This window comes from Lutra lutra, chromosome 4 (assembly GCF_902655055.1).
Source record: "Lutra lutra chromosome 4, mLutLut1.2, whole genome shotgun sequence".
NCBI classification, from domain to species: Eukaryota; Metazoa; Chordata; class Mammalia; order Carnivora; family Mustelidae; genus Lutra; species Lutra lutra.
Genome location: NC_062281.1, coordinates 4,507,127 through 4,529,642, shown reverse-complemented (window position 1 = coordinate 4,529,642; position 22,516 = coordinate 4,507,127). Strand labels below are relative to the sequence as shown.

The following is a 22,516-nucleotide window of genomic DNA, read 5'->3' as shown; positions in this document are numbered from 1 at the left end:
CAGAGCACAGAATTAAGGGTTGGATGGAGGCATGTGTGAGGGCACAAACATTTTTTTAAGGGAACTTGAGCTGGAGGGATGCTTGTTTTACTAAACACTGATGCTAAGTGCCCATGGTCTTGCACCGCCCCTGCCCTTCTCGGGCAGACCTGTGCTGCACTTGGAGTGGCCCAGCGAGCTGGCCGGACAGGTGGTCAGTGGTCAGCTGCTTGACCTCATACTCCTGGCTGTGTGACACACTCTGGGAGGCATGACTCCCCGCCTCCCTGACTTGGCTTGCTACAAACACTTCACTGTTCCATTCATCTGTCTGTTCTATTTCCTGTAAGACACCAGCCCACAGACGGAGGAGAGAATGACAAAGTGCACCATCGTGCCTTTGAAGAAGGCCCATTTGAAAGAGAGGGTCCTGCTCTTTGCATCAGCGAGCGCACACTCAGCAGCAGGCCCGTCTGGCAAGGCTGCAGGGACAGGGATGGGGAAAAAGAAGCAGAGGAGCAGGGCCAGGGACAGAGCACAGACACCCAGAGCCTGGCGCAGGTGCTCCCGGGTTGGGTGAGAGGGTCTGGGAGCCCAGGGGCCCCTTTCCAACCTCCTGAAACCCTCCTGTTCCCTGCCAGCCTGCTCCTGCCTCTCTTCTCCTCCCTCCACCGAGCCAGGGAGGACACCTGCTGACGTCCCTCTGGCTCCCACTCCACCTGGAGACCTCTGCTCAGGTCTACACCCCTGAGACCTGGGTGGTCTTCTCTGACCCCGGGTGGTTTTCCCTGGCCCGGCTTCCCTCCAGGGTCCACCAGATGCAGCTCAGTGACCCTTCTCTGGTGACAGAATCACCCCTTCCCATCCAACTCTGATCCTTAGTTCTCCCCCAACTCAGTAGCACCCTGACTCTGTCCCCGGGCCCATGTGCCCATCGGCTTGCCCGGCTGTTTCTCTTACACAGCCCCCCCCTCCCCACCAGCAGGAGGCACCAGGAACCTCACTGTCCCTGAGGAGGCCCCAGCCCCTGGACCTCTCGTAGCTCCGTAACAGCCCACCCCTCTTCACCTTCCCATCCACCTGCTCCCTGCAGCCACAGAGAGTATCTCAGGTGCAGCCCCGAGCCCCCCTGCCCTGTCCCAACTGTTCCCACAGGCCACCCCTGTGCACAGAAAGGCCTGGCCCCTGGCCCCTGCCCACCCCCCTCACCGGCTCCAGGCAGGCAAGGAGATGGGGCTGAAGCAGACCAGTTATCGTCTCTGAGCTGGAGTCTCCCCAGCTAAGCGGGGAGGAAAGCCCCTTCCTGGCTCTCAGGGGATGCAGAGAGGCTGTGCTGGTGACGCGAATGCACATGCTAACGGGAACTGTCATCACCGTCCTCTGTGTCACCAACCTGGCTCAGTTCCGTCTTCAGTAGCCCCTGACTGTTCTCTTAGTCCTGGTCTGCCCCTAGTCTCTAAGGCCTGGTCTGCACATGGGCGTTGAGGATGGGCTGTTTGAGCAGAAATCCCAACCCTGCCATGTTCGGTTCCAACCCTAGAAGAACCACTGAATTTCTCAGGGAGTGTCCTGCTGTCTGTCTGTGAACTGAGGGTGTCCATCGCGTCTGCTTCCTGAGATCGCGGGACACACTGGATCGGAAATGGCCTGGGGGCACCGAAGACATTCCCGGGCACAGGGTGATGCTCAATTCGTGAGAATTAGCGGCAATCTGAGTAGTGATTTTTATGACTTTACTTGATTTAACGATTTCCTTTGTTTGATGTGGTCCCATGTCTGTCATCACCTTCTCAGCAGCGACACACGGAAGCACAGCCTGGTTTCCATTGCAGAGGTTACGCAAGCAAGCAGGCAAAACCAGAGGACACATCCGTGTGTGACCGTGACCATGACCGTGACCACCACGGGGCCACTCGCGTGGGCTGGATGGGGGTGCACATTGGCACAGCTCGTGGGTGTTGCCTTCCTCCTTGGCCCCATCGCCCTTGCCTACCCCCTCAGTCACCCCTTCCTGGCCTTCCTTGTGAGGCATCTGCAGGTACTGGCAATGTTTACAGACTATCCTTCAGCTAACAGCACAAGTTACAGAAGACTCCAGAACTTAGTTCATGGTGTTTTTGGTTTTGGTTTTTTGGTTTTTTTTTTTTTTTGCCGTATCACCATTTCTTGAATTTTCAGGTATTCACACTTACTCCTTTTTTTAAGCTTATGGTTTGTGCTTGACAGGTCAGGAAACAATATTTATAACAGACACTAAATTGGCAATTAGCATTCAGAATATATGTATATATGTGTATATATATGTATATATGTATGAATATGTATATGTGTGTATATATACATATATGTATAAAATATTGAGATCATTAGGGGAAAAATACACAAAATCACCCTAAACACAGACAAATGCTGTGGGCTGGCAGTCACCGAAGGGGCAGTCAAACAGTCGATCAACAAACACACAGGACTACTGTTCGCAGTAGAAGCAGGGAGATGCAGGTGAAACGGCAATAAAATACCATCGGCCATTTGCCGTCTGATTGGTAAAACAAAACCAAAAAGAAAGGAATATTTAAAAAGAAAATATATCAATACATTGGGGAGGGTTTAAGAAAACAGAGCTTTCGTACATTGCCAGCAGGCATAGAAACATTCCGTCAGTTTGCTGAGAAATCTGAAGTATGTGGGAAAGTCAACAATTGTTTACGCCACGATGTAATCATTGAACACGAGGCCGCGGGGCCCAGGGAAACTGTCTCAGCTGGTCCGCACCTCAAGCCCAGCAGGCAGGTGTGGTCCACGCTCCTCGTGGGGAAAACCACCTTGGAGCCATGCCAGCATGTTCAAGACCCCAGGCTTGCTGACAATGACGGGAAACATCAGAAACAGTCTACGTGCCCACTCACTGGAGGACCAAGAAACACAATGCGTAATAATATGATGAAGCAGCTAGAAGAAGGTATAACAAGCTTTGACACAGAATCTTGGGCAAAAAAATCAAAAAGCAAGATTTAGAATATCGCATATCATGTACAGAAACTCTGCGAAACTGAGCACGCATTCAGCCACACTGTATTCGATAACGGACTTGCATGCGCATAAGAAACGATAAGAAATGGTTTTGGGAAGAGCTATCGCAAATCACGCTCCGGTTATTTCTGGAGAAGCGGGACCCTCCGGTCACGGCAGGTAAGGCGGCCTCCTGTGCGTGGGTGTCACGTGGACACAAGAAGGAAAAAGGAGGACGGGAGAGCAGGAAGGAGTGTGGATGGTGTGACAACAGAAGGACCACCGGGGCAACACTGACTCATTATCATGGGCTGTTATGTCTAGGCGGTGCACTCAGGATAATTCTTAAAATGTATTTTGCTTATAACTTCTATATTTGCCAAATTTTCTACAATCAGAGAAAAAAGAAAAAACGTCTCTATTTAAATGTACAGAATTCAAATACCTCTCTACCTGCAAATACGTATGGAAATCTATGTCCCCATTGCTGAGCGCAGTCCCTGGCATACAGCAGGTGCTCAATGTATGCGATAGATGGCCGATTGCATGGATGAGGGAGGGGGACTCTGGCTTCCAATATGTTTTCTGAATCAGGGTTCCCCTTCCTAAGGCAGTTCAAGGTGAGGCCTTGATAAGTGGTACAGACTCATGACGGGGAGTTGCGGACACTTGACTCCCGAGGCTTCCTCCCAGTGACCGCAGGACCTGGTACTCACATCGATGGGCACGCTGTCATACAGGCGCTTGCCGATCACCGTCTTCCCCTGGATGTCGATGTTCTCCCTCTCCTCGATGGGCAGCGTCTGCACCCGCACACAGTCGACGTACAGGGAGGCGTTCTGGGCCTGGACGCTCAGAGCAATCTCATGCCAGCCCCGGTCAAAGAGGTCACTGACCCGGGGGCCTCGGAAGACCACCCTGACGGCATCTGTCACAGCACCCACGGCGTCATACTCGACTGCCTTGTTCTCGCCGTCCAGCCGGATGGAGACCTGGGGAGCAGAGCACCACAGACTCCCTGAGCTGCATGAGACCAAGTCAGGAGAGTGCGGGGGCGGGGGGGGTGTGGAATCACGAGTCACATCCCAGCCATGACCCTTGCCACTCGTCAGCCTTGGATAAAGCCTTAGTTCCCTCCTCAGCCTTGGTGCTAACAACCCCGACCCCGCAGGCTGTTCCAAGCACCTGAACCAGATGGGATGATTGGGCTCAGACACATGCAGGGTCACACACAGCCCATGTCTGGGGGACAATGCAGTAGGGGCACTTCTGCGAGTCTGCCCCACCAACGGTACAGAAAGGCTTGAGTCTCAAGCCCAGTGAGAAATCCCAACTGGTCTCTGGGTCATTGAAGACTCCAGGCTGCCAAAACGGGCCACGTCTGGCCAGACGCCAGGGACCAGGCTGAGACCCCGTCGCAGCCCACACTCTCTCCCACCACAAAGATGACCTTGAGGCTTCTTGGTGGCAGGGACTCACGGGTCTTGTTCCCTGGAGGACCCCCTGCCTTTTGCAAAATGCCTGGGCCACTGTGGAAGAAAGTTATCCTTTTGTTTTTCTTTGAATGAAAGAATGTTTGGACACTTTCCCATCCACATGCTCGTTTCTCCCTCCCTTACTCAGTACTCACCAAATACCTTCTGTGCCCTGCCCAGCTCCCCGCCCCCAGAGTCTGAACTTCAAGGGCTCTGCCTGGCCTCCTGTGCCCTTCGGTGTCTCATCCGCGTGGCCCCTGGGAAGTCCACGGATGGAGACCATAGTCAGGAAGACAGGGTCTGGGGGCTGATTCTCCCTGCCCCTCCCTGCTTCCCTGTGGTTCCCGGTGGTTGTGTCCCTCCACACACCCTGGCCCTTTGGGGACTCTCTGTCCTCCATGGCTCCAGACTCATGGTCTCCAGTAACCACCAACCACCCCCGTCCCGGCCACCCAGGCCTCTGGTGGTAATAGCTTCCTGCCGTCGCTTATCCCAAGATACCTCGCTATCCTTTGCTGGGTTCTTTACCCCTGACTCTTAACCGCATCAGCAACCTTAATCCTAGCCACGTTCTTAAAACATTCTTCAAAAACGGGGGCTGTCTGCCGCCTGTCTACACCCAAATTGGCAGCCACTTTAGAGCTGCGTGCCCTTGGACAAGCTGTTTCACCTCTCTGGACGCCTCCGTTTTTTATAAAAGGGCACTAATGGCAGCACCTGCAGCACAGAATCATCACGGGGATTAAGTCAGTTAGCATGTATGTAAAACACTGGCGCCGTCTTTATTAGATGCTGGTGCTGCTCCAAGCATTTGCTATAACAAACTAAGCAAATAAATTCAAAGTCATCCCCGCGGGGCAAGGCTTCTCTGGCACACACGCCTGGACCCCAGCCTGCTCACTTGCTCTCACGTCCCCACACTCGTTTCATTTACTTTTCTCCTAGCGCCCGGTCCTGGATCATTTCTTCCCTTCACCTGGTTTGCCTGCCCTGCCCCATCCTCGTAAGCGGGGACATCATCCCGCTCGTTCCCTCTCTTCCGGGGCGAGGACCTCACCCAGCTCATGGTGCCGACCCCCAAAAAGGCACTGAGTGAATGAATGAGTGAATGGATGAGAGCCCTCGGGTCAAGGAAGGTGCTCCATGCACCGCCAGGAATCGGCCACAGGGTTTACGACACAGACCAGGCGTTCTGATTTCTCTTTCTGGCCCCCCGTGACCTCAGTACAACCGGGGCTGGGGTGGCTTTAGGATTTGTTTTCACGTGCACTGCCTGCTGGGGTATGCCTGGTGTGGGTAAGTACAGAAAGCCGTGAACCCTGGCCAATAACCTAGTACGCTTCTAACGCACCCTCATGCTTCTGTTATTAAACACGGTCTTCTGTTTCTAAAAAACACTTTCCCCTGTTTGACCCTGTGTCCCTGAACCACTGAGGGAGCTCCATGAGGACACGGCTTTCCGTTCAGACGTGCACTTCTTCCAGCAGGACGCAGAGCCGGGGACAGCGCCCGGCAGGCCCCCGTCCTGTGTGTGCCGGAGTAGGCTGGGGACCTCAGGAAGGTGCTTCCCGGCTCCGCTCCATCAGCAAGTCCTGCTGCTTCTAGTTTCAGAGACGTCCAGGATCTCATCATTTCTGCCCAGGTTGCTGTTACTGCCGGTCTGGGTCAGCACCATCTCTTGATTCGACTGCTACGATAGTCTCTGAACTCGTCCTCCTGTTTCTGGGCCAGCCCGTCTCCCAGAGCCTGGTCTCCAGCAGAAGGCCGCCCACCAGCCCCCACCACCTCTCGAGCCCCCTCCCTGAGGAGCAGCCCCCACACCCTCTGTTCCAGTCGACCCTGCCTCCTTCCTGACCCTTCATGCTACTGGGGAGAAGGCCAGCTTTCGAGTGTGGCTGTAAATACTAAATATCATGATTGTGAAGATCAAGGTCAGTAGGTCTGACGGACCGCAGGGGGCTGCTGAGAGCCCACGTCCCTTCCGGCAGGCCTTTCTCCATTTTTCCCTGTGTCTAGCCTGTGTCTCCCCCGGGGCACAGAAGTGGCCACCATCAAAGGCCAAGGAAGAGCGTTCCACCAATGTCCAGGAGCCTCTTTGAACATGAGCCTCACGCCACCCCCACCCCGGGTGGGCCGTCTCTGCCTGGTTCTGTCGCGTCCCGGCCCACGACCCGTTCCCAGGAGGTGGGGAAGATGCAGACATGGCAGACGGCAAATCATACAGCTCTGCAAATGCCATGAGGGGAGAGAACCCAGACGAGGGGGTGAGGGCTCACCCACAAGAATGCATGGCAGGCGCCCAGTCCCATCGCCCAGCCCCCGAGAAACTAGAGAAGGCAGACCCGCATGCCTGCAGATGGAGGTGGATGACTTGCGTTCCCTCCAGGAAAACGGCCCTTGGAGAGGAACCTCGTCCGTCCCATCCAGCCACCCACACTCAGGAAATCAGGGCACTCGGTAGCCAGACTGTGTCTCAGTCGGAGCAGGGGCGCTATGGAAAAATCATTCAACGGGACTAACAGTGGGGGATGGGAGGCAGGTGAGCACGGTGGTTAATACGCAGACTCAGAGCCGGACCCCCGTGTTCAAATCCCTCTTTTCCTTCTCACTCGTGAGCGTGCAGGCAGAAGCCTCACATCATGTACTCAGCCCCCGCCAACCCCCCGCCTCGTAAGAAGCCAGCAGGCTGGGAAGGGGACTGATGGGCTCTGATGTGTGAGGTCCTCAGGACCACTCCTCGCCCCGACGGAGCAGAGCGGGGCCGTGGGGACGTGCCAGCGCAGCCCCCAAGTCCAGCTCTCACAGGGGTGCACGGCTCACTATACGGAGGGCGCCGTCCCCTGGCCACAGCCCACTCGTGTGGTCGCCGTGGCCCGATCGCTCGAGCACATTCTCATTTCAGCCTCCAGCGAACGGAGTCCGTATCCCTCAGCTGAAGGTGAGCCACATCTTCCAAAGGCAAGACGGGTGATGACAAAGACAGGAGGAGTCCCAAACCCTGAGAACCGGGGATGGGGATTTGGCAGGACGCAGAAATCAGGGTCGCCTGCAACTCAGACCAACACGTGGGGCTGCTGGCTCTGATCCGAGACCCGCTTTCCCCCCTGGGCTGCGGGCTGCTGAGGGGTTGCTCTCCCCTTGTGGGGACATGCCCGAGGGGCCGCAGACAGGTCAGAGCTTCCCAGACTATGAACAAAGGACATCACGTGTAACACAACCATGTCACGTCTGAGGCATTTTCCAGATGCACTCAAGAAACGGTTCACCCCACCGTCCCTGGCCATCCACGGCAGCCCTTCTGTTTCCATGGACAGCCGGGAACGTCAGGACTCGGGAGGCTAAGCCCACAGGTCTTGGGGCCACACCAGAAAGGGGCAGGCACACAATGGAGCACAGGTCTGGCCAACCCTGAGCGAGTTTCTTCTGCTACGTCATGGATTTGTGCCCCTCGAGATGCCACCAGAGTAGAGGCCACTGGACAATGGACCTGGCCGCCCCTCCTGGAAAGGCCGAGCGTCCCTGGGGTGGAAGGAAGTTGGTCCCCGACCCAGCAGAGCACCAGGCACCAGACTGTCCTCAGGGGAAGAAGCCACATAGCCCACAGCATCCCTGAGGCTTCACCCCCGACGGCTGATCTCCTGGGCCCGGACAGAGGGCCCTGGAGAAAACAGGGCAGGTGCCGCCGGCCTCACAAGAAGGACACAGGAAGCTTCTGGCCCCCAAGACCCAGCGCTGCCCCTACCTACCTGCGGGATCCCGTACTGGTCGATGACCTGCCAGATATACCAGTCTTCTTTCCGAGACGTTTTCCGGAAGCGGAAGGTGGCGACGAAGGCATACTCATCAGGCAAACCCTGCGGGAACACATCCCTGGAGGGGGACAGAGACGGAGGACAGCAGGCTGAGCGAGGAGAGCGGGGACTACAAGGAAAGCCCAGGTGCCCCGTGGGTCACTAAGTCCTGCCAGTTTTATGTCCTGAGCGTCTCTCAAATCCACCTTCTCTCCTGCCTTTACTGCCTCCTCCTTCGATCAGGGCCTCAACAGGACCATCTGCAGACCCCCCTGCGGCCGTGTCATTGTCCCCCTGCCTCGGGCTTCAAGTCCACTCCCCTGGGGCACATATGTCCGTCTGACAAAATCGATGGCAGACGCTAAGTCGCCACCCTTCGCCCCCTTCCCAGGCCAAATGCAGCTGAGTGCACCTGTCTTCACCTCTCCCTGCCGGCTCCTTCTCGGGGGGGCCCAACGGCTCCGTCTCATCCTGCTTGATCCCCTGCCCTGCCCTGCCCTCTGGGACACCCTCCTGTCTTCACAGAGCAGAGCCTTGCACTCCTGCCCAGTGTGGGGGGCCAGCCCCTCCTGCGGGGGAGTTCAGCCCCCTGCAGCTCTGTCCAGACCGTCCTGTGCCTGCCCTTCCCCTCCATGCTCAGAATGAACACTGTTCCTCCCAGGAGTCACGAAGAAGGTGTTCTGATTCTCATGGTGTAGCCAAGGGCAGCCAGGCTCTGCGGGTTAACAGGACACAGGCTGGCTGCTAAGGGTCTGGACAGAGACCCGCACAGAGAAGAGGCCCTGTCCCCAGAGTTGTTTACCACCGGCTGGCCGCACCCTCACCCCAAGGCACCTGGCCATGGTGAGGCCACATCCTGCTCTGGGAGCAGGGACCTGCCTGAGGAAGACAAGGTACAGACCTCTGCATTGGAGGGGGTGGAAGCTTTCTGGCCAGAAAGCCGGGAAGGGAAGTGAGGAGGCGTCTGGGTTCCTGGTTCCAGACCCGCACACCCTCTGGGACCCTTGGTTTGGCTGTCGAACCTTTGAGCTAAGACTGGCCCTCCTTTTGTGATTCTCGGTGCACAGGTCCAAGCTGGGAGCGGACCGCGTTGTTCCAAGTCCTTCTCAAAGCTGGGATATCACCCAGCTCACATGCAGGTGCCAGGAGCAGTGTCCATCCCTCAGCGCTTCCCCGCCTGCAGGACTGAGGGACGCCCTCAGTCACTGTCCCCACGGGACAGACGCAGCCTTCCCCGCCTGTCCGCACAGACACACACTTTGCAGCCATGGTAGATGTGGCATTTCCTTTCCTTTTTCTTCTTCATCAGTGAGTCAAACCAGGGACTGTTTTTGTTCAAAGCACTTTTTTTCATACACCTCCGAAATAACATCTATACATGTGCATGTTCGACATGTATACACCAGATAAACCCAGCTGGATTCGTATACATAGTTAGGTCTCTGCAGCATCGATCCACAAACCTGCATCTCTAGTTCTCTCTATATATTTCAATAAAGGGACAGAGAGTAAGACTTTTCCTGAGGGCATATGTATAAGCACAAGCATACACATACATAGCTTAAGAAAAAGGTATTATCAATGGGGTGGGGGGGGCAATCACCATTATCAAAGAACATCTAAAGAAAACCAAAGTGGCTTGATCAAATCCTTTCCAGAAATAAAGCAGCAGGTAACAAGATCACAGTGGGAAACACGAAGGGTGTGAGGCCAGAGGACCTGGGTTTGGGCCAACCTCTGCCTCCTACGGAGGGCGTGTGAGGGTGGACACATTATAGTCTCATTCCGAGTCTCATATGTCACACCGGATAAATGATGAGAGGAACACCTTGCTCACCCGCTTCACTGTAGTGGGAAATAAATTAGGCCAGGCATGTAAAATGCCCAGTAGACAGACGTCACACACGCGAGAAAAAAAGTCAATGCTGAAAGTGACCCCCTTCCTGTTGGGAACCAAGCTAACCTGTGCATTAAAACTCCACATGTCCTGCACGTCTGCACCTGCATTTAAAGCATGAGAAACGACGAGGAGACCATTCTTTCTTGAAAACCCCTGGGACTGATTTGTTCCCAGTTTTTGCCATTAAACCTATTGGAACCATATAGAAATCCCTTCTCAGAAGGACTCCGAGTGCCCCGAGCCCAGGTCCACGGCTCCAGAAGCCCTGCTCGGAGCAGCCTCCGCAGCCGTCTGTGCCCACCCTGGGTCTCCGTCGGACCTTCCCACCACATTTGTGCCAGCCGTGCTTCCTTCCTTCTCTCCATCTTGCTCGACTGCCTTTTCTCTTCAAGATGGAGCTCCCTGTTGTCGTGTCTGTGCTATATGGATGGGGAGTAGGATGCATTTAGCCAAAGAAAAAAAGGGCACAAAGTGGGAATTGGAAGCTAGACTCTGCTCTCCCTTGTGTACCCCCGAAACGAGCATGGGGCCCGGTGATGGAGAACAACACCCTCCCAGCATCTGTAGAGTAGAAAGCCACACTGGAAAGATGTCTGCAAATTTGCCTCACGTAAGGGTTGGTGGACGGGGATTCTGGTCTCTGCAGGAGAGAAAGCCAGGCTCTGAGCGAAGGTGACTTCTCGAAACTCCTCTTCCTTGTAGTCACTCTCAAGGGATGTAGGTGCTGAGAGCCGGGGAGGATGTCAGGGTCCAACACAGGCCTGGGGTGTGGCTAGTTCTCAGAGAATGCTTGCTGAGTTAGAAAATGCACAACCCATGCCCTGGTGCTCCCAGCCGATCTTTGCCGGCTCGTACCTGACGGAGCATCTTCACGGACTAGGAGCTGACTGATGCATTCATCCATCCATTCCACAGACACTGAATAACCCCTCCTCTGGGCAGAGCTCATTTTGACGCAGAGACCAGACTGAGGCCCTCCTAGAGCTGCTCGCTGAGCAGAGAAGACAGCCTAGAGGACTACACAATTAACTAAGGAACTTCAACTAAAACCACTTTGTCTTATGCAGGAATATAGGTTATAAGGAGAGAAGATGGGGGGAGGCCCAGTTGTTTTGGAGGTCAGGAGAGGCATCCTTGAAAGCATAATGGTTGAGCTGTTCTTTGAAGGACAAGCTGGTGTCTTGGGTAGAGGGAACAGCAGAACAAAGCCCTGTGGTAGGAAGCATGTGCCCAGAAGCTCCTGGAACAGAGACAGAAGAGCCAAACAAGGAGCCAGGGGATGAACTTGAAGCCGAAAAGGTAGGACAGGGCCAGATCATACAGAGGGCCTCACCAGCCCGTTAGTACAAGAGCACTTGGAAACGATTCAGGAACTTTAAGGTGGAGAAGGAGCCAGCACTTCTGTTCCCGGGGTAAGCAGAATGGAACACTGATTTGGGTACCATCACCAGCCTTGACTGGAGACCCAGCAGGTGTCAGACCCTGGACCAATCTCTATTTTAATCCTCTCAACAACAGTGCAAGGCAGAAACATTCATCTTTGGTGGAAAATAAGGCACGACTGAGGCACAGAGACATCCAGTAAGTTGTGCAAGGCCAGGCACCCAATCAACACCTACGCAGGGGTCCCATTGGCCAAATCAACTCAGGGAGTCTCGGGGAGCTATGTCTGTGTGTAATACAGGGGTTCGGCCAGAGTAGGCGCTGTGTATTTACAACTGTAACTGTGAGCTGTTTAATGAAGGGACAGAAAGCCACAGGCATTCATGAATGATTAGTGCCAGATCCCTACAGAGAGGGGAGTGCCCAAGGGCCAGAGAACCAATACAGACAAGGTGGCAGATCTGCTGAGACAAGGGGTAGGTTCCCAGGGCTGCTGGGAACTGCTTCGTCTCAGGGTGACTTCACCTGGCACTGAGCAGGTTAGGGCCCCACTCAGGGCTCCGTGTGCAACCGTGGCTGTCTGGCCTCCCTCCCGCCCTTTGCCAGGCGTCCATGGCAGGTCTGGGTGGAGGAGGGGGCACTCACTCTGTCCTCTGCACCACAGGGAAGGATCCCATCCGGACATAGGAGCTCTGCATCCCGTTCTCTCTCCTCCCCAGGATCTCCTTCACACTGAACAAATCCATCAGGTCGAAACCTGTCAAACAGAAGAGCTGGGGTCAGTGGCAGGAGGAGCGTGGGGGGACATGGGGAGCACACCTCTGCAGAGGCAGGAAGAATGCACGTGGAGGTAAGCGGAGGAACTGTTGGGAGGCGATCTGGGCAGGAAACATTAACAACAAAGTAAGCACATGCACAGCCTCCATTTCCATTTCCATGTCCAGGCAAAGTGCAGGGGGAATGCAGACCTGGGTTTCCAAAGAAAGGGAAGGCTGTCCTGGCCACGTGGCCGGGGCAGGGAGCCCCCACGGGAACACTTGGTTGGCTCTGCCACAGTCCTGCAATCCACGTGTACTTTGCTTGGACTCCAGCTTGGCGGGTTTATAAGTTTCATTTTTTCAAAGAAAGAGAAAACCCGATGTTGCATCATTGGCAGGTCCTCAGCTCTGGTTTGTTTGGGCTCTAGGAGAGGACCTCGTGGGTACTGGTAATGTCTGTGATGGGTAAGTCATGACCTTTGTGCTCGGGGCACTGGTGGGGCAAAGGGGGTGGATCAGCTCAGGTTCGTGCATGTGTGACACTGGGCCGGCTCCGTAACCCACAGGAGCCTGAGCACTGACCCCTTGATCATAAGGGGAGGGCCATGATCCGGCCGGTCCCTTGTCACTCCCGCCCACCACCCCAGCCAGCACGTCCTGACCTACAGCCCAGCAAAACCATCTGGACTTGAGTCCCGCAGGCCAAGACCCTCCGTTTTCAGAGGAACCTAAGCACAGCACTCAACCCGAGGCTGAGAGTTTGACGTACTGGCCCAAACCGTGTCCTTCGGGCAATGAGAGAGCTCATGCAGGTTAGAGGGACGGCACCCAAGGACAAGCACAGGGGCTCACTCCGTTCTGCATCTCCAGGGTTGACACGATGCCTAACCCATGAGACTTCGGGAAGATTCTTGGGATCTCTAACCTTCGAAGGCACTGCCATCCAGACAGGAGCTTAGCCTGCAGGGCTCATGTTACCATGATGAAGACGTCCCCCTAAACTTTGCTTTAAAAGATCATTTGTTCATTCAGCACATTTTTGAGCACCTCTCTGCTGCTCCGAGCCCAGTATAAGAAACAGCAGGACAGAAAAAGGTTAGCGCAGACTGAGAGTTTCAGTGGTAGGACTGGACAGGTCTAGGCTGTGGTCCTGACTACAGGGTCCTTGCTGTGTGACCTTAGGCAGGTTGCCTAACGTCTCTGAGCACCAGTCTCTTCATCTGTGAAAAGGGGGCTGTTTGAGTATATCTCTGTAGGATTGTGGTAAAGCTCCAGTGATAGGATACAGAGCTCTTCCTGTAACTTCTGAAATACAGGAACCCACAGAATAGTTTTCATTTTGGTTATTTTTCCATTAGAATGATTATAGCCTCTTCTACCACTAAGCTCTGTCCAGATGCCCTTTATTCATTCAATGCATGGTTTTGAGAGCCTGTTTTGAGCCAAGCATGTGGGAGCACAGCACTTACAGCAGGAGGAGAGACAAAATCCTGGTTCTGGGGAACTGGTGATCTCACGGGGGACCAAAAGTAGGCAAACATACAGCCACAAGATAAGGTGACAACTGTAGGCAGCGAGGCACAGTGAGGCAGGCCTGGGACTGCACAGGAACAGAAGCCACGCCCAGCCTAGAGCAGAGCCTGCGACGGTCCAGGAGGGTCGCACTCATGGCGGGGGTCTGCCAGGCTGCCGCCCTGGGTGACTTTTTGGAGCTCCCAGCCGCTCACCATGCTGAGATCATGTCATTCTGGAAAATGACTAAGACTTATCCTTATGTCATTTTAAATAGCAGTTCACACCCTGGCTCATTAATGAAATTCATGATATAATGTTGAATGATATTTAGTCCTTAAGTAGAAAACATGAATCTGGAAGCTCCCACGTGGAGGAAAACAGCCACCTTCAACCCGTGCTTTTTCACATGTAGTGGGGCCAACGATCCAGCCGTTCCAGAGATGGGGGCTTCCCCAAGGGGCAGGCACCCCACTCTCCCACCTGACCTCAACTATGCTCCATGGGCCATGGAGGGCCCAGCAGGCCTCAGCTGGGGACAGGCTGAACAGGGCCACGTCCCTTGGCTGACATGCTCAGGGAGTGGAGCACACCAACCCATTCACTGTCCACAGAACTGGACCTGGCCCATTGCACAGACTCACACAACTGAGCCCGGCAGGCCCAGCTCGGACTTCTAGCCAACTCCAGGCTGACCCATGACTTTACTCTAGAAAGACTGTGTAAGAGACAGAGTGCCTAGCACCTAGAAGGCCAAATGCTCCTAGCCAAGTCCCACTTAAGTCATGAGACTAGGGCCCCCATGGATGGTACCACTGCTCTTACAAAAGGGACCTCAAGACCTCCCTTGCCCTCTCACCATCTGAGGACATGGACTTCCCAGCCCCCAGAACTGTAAGAGATGATTCTGGTTGCTTATGAGCCACTCAGTCCACACTGGCCAAAGGGATGAAGACCCAGAGTGACTTTGAAGCAGCTGCCTGATTTCTTGAGTCTGTTTCCTTAACTGGAAAGGTGGAGGGAATCATTCCCCCGCAGTGCTGTTGGGACAGGTCAGTGAGGTAAGCCGAGAGAGCATGTGCGGGGACGCAGGCCCCGGGCAGCTGCACCGTCCCTACTGCCTCCCCTTGTTGGGGACCCGCAGCCTCTATGAAAACCCACCACGGGGGGCCCATACCTTGGCCATAGCCCTGCCACTCCCCCAAGAGCCCCACTACTGTCACCTGGTAATAGAGGACAAGGTATGCGGCGAGAAGCAGCCACCTCCCCACGCAGGGAGGGGTCCTGGGGAGCCCCCCACCCCCCCCACTGTGGCAGGTCAGTGGCACCAGATACGCGGAGACACCTGCTGTAGAACAAGGAGAGAAGCACTCTCTTTTCAGCGTCCCCTCTGCACTTCTGTTGGTCCGGCCACAGCTCCCTTGAGCAGGGGCTGGGTCTGTGGTCTAAGCATTGCTGGGGACAGAAAGCGTCAGGTGCCCCTGCAGCTCAGAGAGCCCAGCAGGCCCAGCTCGGGGCAGCTGGAAGAATCGGCCGGGCCTCATGGGACAGGGCTGACAGGGCAGCCACCCACGCTAGGGCCCTGTCCCTGGACATGGCCTGGCAGTGCTGGGAAGCTCCCGGCAGTGAGAGTGGGGGTGGGGGCTGAGAAGGCCCTGGAGGTTCCATGGAACGGACACCAGATGGTAAAGGGTGTCCAGCCTGTTTGGGCTCAGATTCTGTACCAGACAGAGCAGGGTTTGGAGACAGTCTGTCCGGGATCCTAAAGCTGGCCTAGGACTGGCCCCGTACATAGCTGGCGTCCTTGTGTCTCCTCCACCAAAGGCGGGGCTAAGGGCCCAACTTGCAGGCTGCCTCCTTGAGGACTGGGCCCATCCGAGCACGCAGGGCTGCAGGGAGCGGGGGTCTGTGCCGGCATCTCCAGCAGCCGGGCACTGGGGCTCCCTGTGGGCTCTCCCATTTGTGACACCCTCTGACCATCCTGCCTGCCTGGGACAGTTCCTCTCAGGGAGAGGGGAGGTTGGAGGGGGGCAGGTTGTTATGCAAGAGAAGCTGCCCCAGGTAAGTTAAGGGAGGGAGGACCATCTCCGTCAGAACCCTTTGCCCCACATGGGTCCTTAGACTGGGGGTCCACAACACAGGTGCACTGAGCACGCTCCTCACGGCTCCTGGCTCCTTTGTAACGAGGGGTGGGGGGGCGCAGCGACCGCACGGGACAGGCCTCTCCATGGATGGCCTCGCACGGAAGTTCCCACAGAGCAGCAGCTCTCACGCAGAAAGCATGTTAGTTCACAATCTGGTGGCCACGTGCCCGATGCCTTCCCCGTGATAAGAAAGCCGTGAAAACAGCAAAAGGGGCCACTCCTCTACTTCCCGGCTCTGTCCCCTGTCACCAGACATTGCCACCCTGAGCTCAGTGTCCCTGGCGCAGTTGTACGTGGGAGAGCCCCTTCCTTAAGTTTTAAAAGAGCAAACACAGGCTCTACTTCCTGGTTCCACTTTTATGGGTTTCAAGGAATGAAACAATGACGAAAAACAAAGACTCAAAAACCAGACGAAACTTTGAACAACGAGCAATTAAGTAGGTGGCAGCAAAGGGCACAGAGAGAAAAGCTGAACTGCTCGCAGTACGTGAAAGGCTGGGAAGGGCGACGGAACATGTTCCCGAGGTAAATGGGCTCCGCACGAGGCACCGCGGGGTAAAGAAGCAATTGTTCGATGCGGGAACTCCGAGGCCGCAGCTCCCCAGAATCATGGAGCCGGCTGGAGCAGGCGGCTTCAGGGACACAGCTGACCATGACCCTGAGTCCAGTGGGTGCACCTGCCCCGTGCCCGTGCCCTCAGGGCGCTCTGCCCCGCCCTCGCGCCTGGACAGAGCTGTGCGGGGCCTTCCAGACACGATGCTTCTCCCCGGTCCTTAGGGCCTCTGGCCAAGGCACACACAGCTTAGCTGGGGACTGCTCCCCTCGCTGGATGGTGAGCAGTTTGATCTAATTCAACCCAAAGAAGCCAGGGGCTTTCGGCTGCTCATGTTTGTGGCACTGTGTGTAGAAAGAGGGAAGGAGAGAAGGTAGGACGCCCTGTTGGCTTCTCGGATCCCAACAACAAACAGACAGAATCCCAGCCCCCCACAAGTTCAATGTCTGGGGAAAAGCAGACATGTCCAGCTGAGGAACTATCAGGGAGGCCTCCCGGAGGAGGCAAGCCCTGGCCCGGAGTTGAAGAACAAATACAAGGTGGGCAGACAGAGGAGGAAGAAAGGGCAGCCAAGGTAGCTGGATGTGCACAGGTCACTAGGCTCGGGTCAGCTAAGTTCCTTCTGAGAATCGTGGCTACTCTGGGATGTCAGAAGCCACGTTCAGGGGAACACTGGCTGGAAGTGGGATGCACAGGGGCACACGTGGCTGGGTTCTGTGGGCCACACAGCAAAGTCTGAGTGCTCTCCAGCAGGCAGTAGAACCACAGAAAGGCTTCGGAGCAAGAGAGAGACACAATCCTGTTTCTATTTTGAAGGTCATTCTGGCAGCAGGGAGGCAGGACAGGGAGGACACCGGAGGCTGGGCCTTGCTAAGGCAGGATGGGACGGGGAAAGGGGAGGGGGCCCTCGGGCCACAGTCCACTTGAGAGGTGCAACAGGCATGCCCCAGCGAGTATCTGGACGCCGGAGCCCAGGTAGGAGGAGAGAGAAGTCCAGAATGTCTGCGGCCACGTTTCAGGGCAGCCCCGAGCCCCACATGTTCCTAAACGCCAAAGCGCTAACCCCCCGGGAGATTGTACAACACCTGCTGCCACTGAAAGTCCCGGGACACTGAGTCACGAGCACGAGAGGGATGCGCAGAAACAGGGCTCAGGACGCACAGTTACACAGGCGGAGAACCCAAGCTTCAAGTGGCATCGAGAGGCCAGGAGCAGCAGCACTAGGCTAAGACCTACGCCTCCAAACCACCTGCCCTCTTCCCTTCCGGGCGCTTCTGGCCGGAGAAGCTCTAAAACCCAAAGTCACTGGGAGGAAGGCCTGGGAGTGAGGCTTTCTGGGACCCCATTTTTCTGAGTATGAAAGCCGTTCTGATTACCCAGCTGCGTTGGAATTCTTCCTTCCCTCCCTCTGGTGGTCTGCCCATGAGTCCTGACCGTGCCAGAAACTCAGGCAAGTTATCGCACAATGTACCTGTGCCTCAGTTTCCCCAAGTATAAAATACAAACTGGTGCCTGTCTCCCCCTCATCCGGGTTGATGAGAGCACATGAGCCCCGCGCTTGGCACACCGTAGGTGCTCAGGGTCGGTTCCTACACTGCTGGTGTTGCCGTCCCTCTCGTCATCTGTTGCCGTCCCTCTCGTCATCTGTTGCCGTCTGTGGACACGCCCTCCCCAGACAATGGATTATTGAGGGGGGACTCTGCTCTGAGGGATTCGCTGCTCACAGAGTCAGCTCTGGACCATGTGGCAGGTAGGAATGGGCTCTGAGGAGTGACTTTGGTGGAAGCTGTGCTTGGCCGGGGATTGCCGAGGGAGACGGTGGGAACATTGACATCAAACTGCCCAGAAGCTTCGCCTCACCCTGGGCAGGGCAACTCAGCTTGGAAGATGTGCCCTGCGAGGTAAGTGCATCAAGAAAGGAAGAGGATGAGGGTCGTCTTTTTCTCTCCCACTGACGGAGAACCCCTGGGAGGGAGAGGTCCTGGCCGAGCACCAGCCACACACCAGGCGCCCCGCCAGGAGGAAAGAGGCGACTAACTCCACCTTCCCTTGGGTCCCTCCGGAAGTGCTGAGCTGGGAGGCGCTTGCTGGGGGACTGAGGGTGGGGACAGGCAGGAAGGGCAGCTGTGAAGCTTGTGGCGCTCAGCCAGCCCCCCAGCAGGTGACTGCAGCTGGATCTCGCTGAGAAACACCAGGAAATGGCTCAAACGTGGACCTCAGAATAGTTCCCCCGAAGGGCAGAAGAACCGGGGTGTTTCTTTGCCCAAGAAACTGCCTGAGAGCTGAGTCAGTCCTGCGGACACATTTCACCTGCTGTGCGAGCAGGCAGGGCAGCCTTCTACCATTCTAGAAACATCCCTCAAGCACAGAGCTGCAGATGCTGGCATGTTCTGTGGGCAGGGGTGCCCTAACCTGACAGCTGACTGGGACGGCATCCCCCGGACAGCGTCTGCAAAGTGCCTGCTCCTGACCCCCTCCCCAGGCTCCACGTTGAGGATGCGGACCCCTGCCCCTGGGGCTGCACATGGAGGGGGTCCCCAACCCCCTGGGCAGTGGGCAGGAGCAGGGCTCCTGTGGAGGCAGAGGAAACTCCCCTGAGAATTGCAAGGGCAGGACGGGGACCACGGGGAGGAGCCAACCCGACTCCCACACTTGTGGCTCCCAGGAGGGTGGGAAGCCCCCCTCGGCCGCTGCCACGTACCCTGTCTACCCCGTCGTGTGGGAGCAGCCTGGGAAGCAGCTCTGTGGGGTTTATTTCCACCACTGGGTCTGTAGCGATGCGTCTCTGCTCCCTCTCCCCCATCACTCAGGTCTCTGTTTATAACTCCGATTCACATTCTCACCCTGAACGCACTGATTTCTCCTCTCATCTGCTCACTCCGCTCATCTCCTTTACTCATCCCCAACTCATTTGTTCTGACGTGTTATTTAGAGGCTCCCATAGGGTCACCACAGACTCCCAGAGGGAGATGCGGCTGCTGTTCACGGTTCGGGGGCTGCGGGTGGGGCTGCTGCCCACAGGGCTCGGCCGTCCCATGAGATCTCAGGGAGCAGATCAGCGAGGCCAGCCCTGAGCCAGGGAGGGCTCATACCTGGCAAACGGCACAGCAGGGCAAGCTGGAGGCTGCCCTTGCTTTCTCACCTGTGATTTCCTTGCTTTCACCGTTGGTGTGCTTAAAGCGGTCTCCTTCCACATGGACGCTGGGGCACAGCACGTCTGAGGAAGGCAAGAGAAAACAGCAAGATGGATGAGCAAATGTGACCCACAGTCCCTCCGTGGGATGTGACAGCACCCAGGGCCTCCAGCTCCCGGCACATGGCACCCAGAGCCCCCAGCTCCCAGCACATGGCACCCAGGACCTCTAGTCCCCAACACGCAGCACCCAGGTCCCCCAGTTCCCAATACGCAACACCCAGAGCCCCCAGCTCCCAGCACACAGCACCCAGAATGCCTAGCCCCCGGCACATAGCATCCAGAGCCCCCAGCTCCCAGCATATGGCAACCAGGGCCTCCAGTCCCTGGCACGCAGCACTCAGAGCCCCCAGGACCTTGTATAATACCCAGAGCCCCCAGTTCCCAGCACGCAGCTCCGAGAGCCTCCCCAGGCCCCAGCACATACCACCCAGGGCCCCCAGCTCCCGGCACAGAGCATGCAGGGCCCCCAGCTCCCAGCATGCAGCACCCAGGGCCCCCAGCTCCTGGCACACAGCATGCAGGGCCTCTAGCTCCCGGCACACAGCACCCAGCACCCAGGGCCCCCAGCTCCCAGCACACAGCACCCAGGGCCCCCAGCTCCCAGCACACTGCACCCAAGGCCCCCAGCTCCCAGCACGCAGGAGGTGGTGCACACTATGGACTGGTTCATTTACACGGGTACTTGTCGAGCACCTACTCTGCAAATACCGTGCTCTGTTCTGAGGGGATACACCAACAAGGCAGCGTCCTTCCCCACAACGAGCACAGTCTCACCCTTTAGAGGGAATCAGATGCCCAAACTGACAGGTCAGCCCCGTGTAGTAGGTGACTGAGCGGGGGTGGTTGCTGGGGGATTTGGGACACGTCTGACACCTCGCAGAGCTTGGGGGAGGTCAGGGAAGCTTTCCTGGAGAGGGGACGCTTGACTCCTTCTTACCAAAACAGTGAAGACATGGCCAGACAGACAAGAGAACACGAGGTGGCACAGGCAGAAGCACCTCGTTTGGAGAGTCATGAACGTACTTGTCGGGACTCCACGTTGGCAGGTGTCAGGGAAACAGGAAACACGTGCCGGGGGCCCACCCCTGAGGTGTCTCTTATGCCCACCCCAAGGAGCTTCAAGCACAATTCCAGAAGCAAAACTGCTCAATTATACGAAAGCAACAGAGTATGTCAGTCACACAGCAAGAACAATATGCATCACAGGATGTTAGAATGCCTCAATGTCGTCATGGTTCCTCGCTTAAGAAAAAGTTGGAAGGGGAAGAGATTCCTCCAGTTGTCCTAAAAATCCCAGAAAGAGCACCAACTTGGAATTTTAAAGTCCTCTGTCCAAGTGCCGGCTCCCTGACCGACCAGCCCGCTGTCTTGGCCAAGTCTGTTAACCTCTGTCTTGGGGCGAGCGTCTCTGGCGGGGAGACCGTCCAGAGCACACACGGGCCATGGGGCTGCCAGGGGGCTAAGCAAGCTCAAGCTCACGACGGGACTGGAACGCGGCCGGGTGACCCTCCGATTCAGCGCCTGAAGCAACTTGCTTACCTTCGTGTGGACGTTCCCTGCGCGCGTCACTATCTCAACCTCCCCCACATTAAATAGTTCCACCCTCTGTCCCATGCGCAGTGACCTGTTTTCATGTGTGGGGCACACAGGTCTCTGTGAGGGGTCGGTTCGGGGACCCCTTTACCAACCAGCAGCGAGGGGAAGTGTTTATCCTAAAACGCACCGCGAGGTCTGCGAGCCCCATGGAAGGGGTTATTTTGGAAACAGCACCGAGCCGTCTGTCTAGGACAAAATACGCAAGAGGGCGCAGGCACCCCACAATATTTTGACGGCCCCACCCAGGAGAGTGGCAGCTGTGGGGTGACCATCCGTCACTCGAGCCCCAGAAGGCTGCCAGAGACACTGGCTGGGGACCAAGGTCACAGCAAGTGCATAGACCCAGAAGGTTCTATCCTTGAGGATGAGCAAATCTCTGGAGACTAATAGCCAGAGCTCAGATGCAGGCAGGGCCACCGAGCCTTGTCTCCAGAAATACCCTGAGGTTGTGACCTGATTCCCAAACCCAGAAGGGCGAGGACAGTCCAAAGACCATGAACGCAGGCAAGAGGGAGCTTCCTTTCAAAGACGTTAGAAGGTGCCCAAACTGCCTTAAGGAGTCGTTCCCTGAACTGCCCCCCGACCAGCTGGTGGGGCCATCACTAAACCTTAAACATCCAAGAGGCTCAAGGGGCAATTTATAGCCAACATGGCGTCCAGTCAGGACAAATAGTTCCCAAAATAGCCCCTCCAGCCAGGCTTCGCAGGGGAGGGATGTCGGGGCCCTCTGGGTTCACCTGCTCGGCAAGGAGGTAGGGTTAGCCTCCAAAGGCCCTCCTGGCCTAAAACTGTATCTGTTTGGCCAACATATTTCCACATCTTGCATAATGATCTATTTCTTTCCACATTAACTCATTCATTTAAACTAAAATAGCGGAGCTCCAGATATGTTCCAGGCACAAAGCTAGTTCTAGGGAGACTGAAATGGGATAAAAGACAAGTCACCAGGCGCCTGGTGGCTCAGTCGGTGCAGCGGCTGCCTTCTCTTCGGGTCATGATCTCGGGGTCCTGGGATCGAGTCCCACAACGGGACCCTTGCTCAGTGGGAACGCTGCTTCTCCATCTGCCTGTCTCTTCCCCTGCTTGTGCACTCTCTCCTTCTCTGTCTCTCTCTGACAAACAAATAAGTAAAATTTAAAAAATAAAAACAAAAAGACAAGTCACCGTCCCCACCGTCAGGGCACTGGCAGGCTGACTCTGACCTGGAAACACAGGAAAGC

The 22,516-nt window shown here is 56.2% G+C and overlaps 1 protein-coding gene across 2 annotated transcripts in view; it reads right to left on the bottom strand.

Moving 5' to 3' along the window:
• The window catches only part of COL22A1 (collagen type XXII alpha 1 chain), a 249,235-nt gene that overhangs the window by 172,396 nt on the left and 54,323 nt on the right, over positions 1-22,516 (bottom strand). For both annotated transcript variants that reach the window (XM_047727479.1, XM_047727480.1), the window contains exons 4-7: positions 19,647-19,721; positions 12,183-12,294; positions 8,210-8,333; positions 3,705-3,980 (exon numbers count right to left, since the gene is read on the bottom strand). In XM_047727479.1, the coding sequence (XP_047583435.1) occupies positions 3,705-3,980; positions 8,210-8,333; positions 12,183-12,294; positions 19,647-19,721 (587 nt within the window). The remainder of the gene's footprint in view (positions 1-3,704; positions 3,981-8,209; positions 8,334-12,182; positions 12,295-19,646; positions 19,722-22,516) is intronic.